General features: G+C 49.0%; 1 protein-coding gene across 1 annotated transcript in view; it reads right to left on the bottom strand.

The window, feature by feature from the left end:
* The window catches only part of onecutl (one cut domain, family member, like), a 7,847-nt gene extending 4,238 nt beyond the window's left edge, over positions 1–3,609 (bottom strand). The window contains exon 1 of the mRNA XM_008297614.1: positions 2,565–3,609. Within this exon, the coding sequence (XP_008295836.1) occupies positions 2,565–3,609 (1,045 nt within the window). The remainder of the gene's footprint in view (positions 1–2,564) is intronic.
* Between the last annotated feature and the right edge of the window lie 2,142 nt (positions 3,610–5,751).

Below are 5,751 nucleotides of genomic sequence, written 5' to 3'. Positions count from 1 at the left end.
ACCCCACCACTCCACTCCTCGACTTTAAGTGTCAGAGCACGGCTGTGTGGTCTTTATCCTGCCTTCTTCTCCGACTAAATCCTGATTGCCTCCTCCACAGCCTGGGGTTGGTCTGGAGATGCATCTCATATACAGTGCAGTAATCCATACAGCACACACACACACACACACACACACACACACACTCACAAACAAGATACTGCAGATAAATCCAAGGGATCACCTCCTCCATGTTTAGCAAAAATGTCTCTGCAGAAAGACTTGAAAAGACAAAATGGCAGCAACTACGTTCCATAATTACTGTGCATCGAGCTTTCGCAGAGAGAGAGAGGCAGAGCCCTCCGCAGAAAAGAAGACGTAGTTATGGAAATAACGGTGCTTCTGGCTGACACTAAAGGGGTCTTCTATGTGTTTAAGCGAGTGCTGCATTAAGGAGGATCATCTTAAAACTTGAGGCGTGAAGCAGAGAGCACTTGAGCTATCTTCAGACCGGGGAGCACAGGGCACCGCGCATTCTAATTCCAGTCTCGATTTGCCGATGCGGCCGAGGTGTGTGTGGGCAAAGCGTGCTGCTCTTTCCCATGGAAATCAATAGAGGCTTGTAATTAAACAAAAGGGGGTTGGCCAGAGGGGGGAAAAAAAACACAACAACCCCCTTCGGAAAGTAGGTTATGTAGAAAAGTGCCGAGCTGTCCAAATTGTGGCTTTGCCAAGAACTAAATATGCAATTTCAGAGTGTGTGGGAGCAGAAAAGAGAGAGAGAGAGCGAGAGAGAGAGAGGAGCATTGTCAAACATTAGCACACTTCTCTGTGTAGGGACTTTAATTTTTTATGAGTCTGATTGATCGGCGCTCGGACTCGGCGCACCGACTCGTTAAAAATAACGTTTGTGTTTGTAAAGATGAAGAAACGAGGATGCTGCGAATAAAGAAGGAGTGATTGATGATTAGAAATCTGCTCAGAGGAACAAAGGGCTGTTTTATCGTGACGAAGACTTTGTGGCAAAAAAAAAAAAAAAGAAGAAAAAGAAAAAAGGGCGTTTTGCATACAAACACGTCGCGGCGGGATTGGATTAATCAAAACAACACTGCAGTCAAATGGCAAAAGATAAGTCGTGTTTTAGATAAGATGGTGATTGCTGTAGCGTTTTGCTGAATGGAGGATGTACACATGTGCTCTCGGAGTTGAACAATCAAAGATCAATAATTGTGAAGGGATTGCAAGAGTGCACAATCATTACCTATGAACCCTATTGTGTTGTTGGGCTTAATCAGTCGAGCTGCTGACAGAGAGCGAAAAGCGGCGATCAACTGGGCAGCCTCGCACACATGTACAGCTCACAGACCCCCGCAGTGAGCAGACCACTGGCAGATAACGCACACACACACACACACACACACACACACACACACACACACACACACACACACACACTGTCCACGTCCACGCTCGTCTCGTATTACTGTGTTCACTCGGATCTCTTTCTGTGCTCCGTGTATCAGATGGGCCCTGGGTCCCTGTGGAGGGACAACACTGTAACACGGCACTGTACAGCGTGCTGTCGTGTCTTCAATCCACATCCCCAAAGAATATTAAATGTCAAGCAGCAGATTACAATGTGCCTTTCAAAATAAAATAAAAAAAATCTTTAGCCTGTAAAATCAGTGTAAACACCACGAGGCCTTCTTAGTTTTTAAGGTTTGTCAAATTAACTGTGTGTAAAAAGTTTCTAAAATGTCAGAAAATAGTGTTTTTGTTTGCTCTTCAAGCCAAACCCCCAAAACTGTATTTACAGCCTCACATTTTGAGTTCAGCTCAGTTTTGTTAAACGAGAAAAAAACGCTGCTGTAGTCGACTAATCGACTGAGGAACCTCGCCGAGCAGCGTTCGTATTTAGCCTCGCAGTAATTGCCTCGGTGACGACGTTGATAAAAGACGTCTGGCAAACGCTCAAGTCTAATTTGCATCAGCTACCTTGCCAAGTCAACTTCAGTCAGGCGCTGAGCAGATATAAATCACTGCTCAGATTAATCAATCGCTCCAGAATGGCATATCTGCACAAATTATTTTGTGGGCTCAAAAGCGATTAAATTGCCAACCGCTGCTCACGCTGATCTTCATGGTTCATTTAAGAGGAGGGCAAATGTCTGTGGCTTTTTTTTTTTTTTTCCTTTATTGTAGCTACTGTATAAATCAATAGGAGCTGTTTGGAAGCAAAGTAAACAAAGGAACGGCACATATGGCCCCTTTCTTGCTCAAACTGTCCTCAATGTGCTGCTAAGTTCTGATTAGGCCGGCTGATGAGACAATGGACAGAGCAGCGGTGGTGGATTCACAGCGGTGTGAAGAAGGGAAACATCAGTGTGATGCTTTTGCTTTTCCTCATGTATCAACCTGAGCTGCATACTGATTGCTGGAGAGGAGAATTTTTTGGAAGACACGGAGAAAGGAGGTGTTTGGGGAAAACAAGGAGGGAGAAACGTGTGTGTTGTTGTGGTTTCTGTGTGAGTGTGTGTCTGTGTGTACATGTGTGAGGCAAATAAGAGAGCAAAGCCAGATCTTACCCTCCAGCCGGAGCGAGGCCATTCTTTGAAACTCGGGCTCCTGGAGCCAGCGGGACATCCTCTTAAAGGTCTCGCGGCCGGACTTGAGCTTGCCCCAGGGCTTGGGGTTCCTCAGGAGGTCAGACAGCGTGCCCTGTGACCTACACAGAACCCTCTCAGCGAAGATGGCCTGAGGGATGCTGTACCTCTTCAGCTCGGTGATGATCCTCTGGGCCACGTCCCTGGTGTTGATCTCCTCCCCGGTGCCGCCCCCGCTGCCCTGTGAGCCCGGCAGCATGCCCTCGCCGGGCGAGGACGAGGCGGGCGATGAGGAGTGCAGGTGCTCGCCCATCTTGGCGGCCTGCTGGCTCGGGTGATGGTGGGGCTGGTAGTGCTGGCTGTAGATGTGTGGGTGGTGGCCCGGGGCGTGCTGGTGAGCCTCCATTTTGTTCAGTTGGTGCCCCACGGACACGTCGCCTCCTCCGAGGCCCGGCGGCGACATCTCTCGGCCGAAATCCGATGTCCGGCAGAAGAGGCTCCCTCCGTGGACGTCGTAGCCGCCGTGGAGCATCTGGCCGCCGTTGCCATTGGGGCTGTTGCCCAGACTGCCGTAGCCGTGCATGGTGGAGCCCAGGCCCGAACCTGTGGAGGGGGGCGACAGGCTCTGGGACATGGCCAGTTCCTTCCCATAAGGGTTGTAGAAGTTGGTGCTGAGGCCTCGGTCCTCGCGCATGAGGGTGAAGCTGCCGATGACGTTGCTGACCGGGAGGCAGGGGTGATGGTGGTGGTGGTGGTGGAACTTGTCGTCGAAGGGCTGCAGGGGCGTCAGGGTGGTGTAGGTGCTGCCAGAGCTGGACGGGGAGTCGCCACTGTAGCCCAGCGCCGACATGGAGTGGTCGAAGCCCGGGGGACGGGGCTCAGGTTCCAGAGACATGGAGGAGCCCCCGAGGGAAGGCCTGGGGAAAGCAGCTGAAAGGTCCCGCGAGTGCAGCATGGCCCTGCCGTCCTGGCTGTGGGCCAGGTCCGGGTGGCTGTGGAGGGACATCTCCCCTAGACTCCCATCCATCTTCAGTTTCAGCAAATAAATGAGTATTTCTCGCCCCTGTGTGTGTGTGTTGTTGTTGCTCTTCTCTTGTTATTGTTGTTCAACAGCAGGGCTAACAGTCTGGAAGGTCTCTTGTTACACCAGACTATGGATTTATTGATTTGTGAATTAATTGATTTCCGGGCTTATGGGGTGTCTAATTAATTATCTGATAACGTTAAGTACTGTCTTCAAACTCCCTCAAACTCCCAGAAAACGAGTTTGCAACGGCATCAGGAGCTTTAGCTGTGTTTTTTTTTTTTTTTTATTGGGACTTGTGCATCAGCACTCCGCCTGTATCTTTGGTGCTCAGCTGAGTCTTCGGCAGGAGCCTCGCTTTTGTGCCTGCGTGAGACAAGACAAGCGCTGCTGTTATTCCCTGTGTTTAAACTTTCATCCGCACACAGACAACAGAAAACAGCCCAATAACGCGTGTCTGCTCATTCCCAAGCAATCATTTACAGCCGAGCATCCAAAACAAAAACAATGAAAAGAAGCAACGGGCAACGTTGCGTCCTCGCATCCCACCGGAACGCACCGAGATCACTGATTTAATCACACATCTTTCATAATAACTGGATTTTTTTTTTCTCTCATGCAAACTTATGAATACAGAAGTAGCGCGCATGCGAGGCGCTGGGAATTATCGCTACGTCTTCGCTCCGCACATGCACGATGCGTTCACTAAGTGCCCAACACGATCCGGACGCGACATCCGCAGATTACCCGAAGAGAGAAAAAAATCCCCTCTTACCTTTTATGATCCACTTCTCAGAGCGCGTCCGCGGCTGTTGTCCGTCCTGTGCATCTCTCCGATTGTGTCGCCGAGCAGCCCTGCAGATTCACACAATTGGTCCGCTGCGCCCCGGGGTGCTACATTCACCAAAACCAGAGTGCAAAAAAAAAAAGGAGGAAAAAAAAAAAAAAAAACATCTGCGGTTACAGACGAGCCTCTCTCGCTCGTTCCTCGTTTATCCCTGTTGTTGTTTTTTCTTTTCTTTTCTTCCTCTTCCCGTTTCCAGTCTTTGTTTTGCACTCCAAAAAATCTCCGGGTCTAGCCTCGTTTTTTTTGGCGTGTGTGTGCGTTGCTCTCCACTAGCAGCTCTCCTCTTTTTCTTTCATTATCTCGTGAGATTTTCCTCCTCCTCCTCCTCCTCCTCCTCTTCCCTCTGCCTGCCACTTCATCGATCTCACCACCAACTCTTTCTCCTTCTCCTCCTCCCTCCCTCCCCCTCCTCTCCCCCCCTTTGCTCACATTGACTCTCTGCTTTCAGTGCGTCACGGCCTTAAAAATCTGACAGATGTGCGATGAAATTCCTACTCCAATTAACCCTTTCTCTCCGGGGTGGGGGGGAGGAAGGAAGGAGGGAGGGAGGCAGAGGGTGGGTGGAGGTGGAAGAGATGCTCCCTTTTCTCATAACCCCACAGGTTAAGCCTTTCTCCAGCCCATCGCATGCACAACTTATGAATTATGTGCGCACATCCTGGTGGTTCTGCTGCGCTCGGCTGTTTATCGTGTCTGATCAATAGATTTTACAGGCTGCGGCTAATGTCATTTTGTCCTTTTTATGTAACAAGTGATGCTGTTGCTGCTATTGTCACCGAGAGACATTATCTATATCATGAAGATGGAGCGGGACGGCACACACGCAGGGTTTCTTTTTTTTCTTCTATTTCTAATTTCTAACATCAGAGCTGAATTGAGAAGCCCCGGGATGGTTAGAAAACCCGAATTAAGGGTGAATATGCAATTATGTGAATCGCCTCAGTAACTTATTGACTCCTGTATTTAAAAAAAAAAAAAAATCTATTTACTCTCTGCTGTGCGCCATCTTCACACCACTGCCTGTGTTTTTCTTTTTTAGAACCAAATAATCCAGAAGGCTTTTTACAGATATCTTTTTTCTTCTTCTTTTAACGCCTCCTGTTGGTTTAAGTCAAATGTAAATCCCACCTTTCAGGATAAAAGCTGTCAAGTGACGCTCATGTTTTGCTCAGCTCTTAATCAGCACTCAGCGCGCGGCTCCATTCACTCACGCCGCCAACACTTCAGTCTGGAAAGTCCCTCAACAAGATCAATGCGACCTTTTTTTTCCTCTCTCTCTCTCTCTCTCTAGAAGACCC

This window comes from Stegastes partitus, unplaced genomic scaffold (assembly GCF_000690725.1).
Source record: "Stegastes partitus isolate 25-593 unplaced genomic scaffold, Stegastes_partitus-1.0.2 Scaffold1230, whole genome shotgun sequence".
In the NCBI taxonomy this organism is placed as follows: Eukaryota; Metazoa; Chordata; class Actinopteri; family Pomacentridae; genus Stegastes; species Stegastes partitus.
Note: the sequence above shows the minus strand (reverse complement) of the source record. Positions and strands in the feature narration are given on the sequence as shown.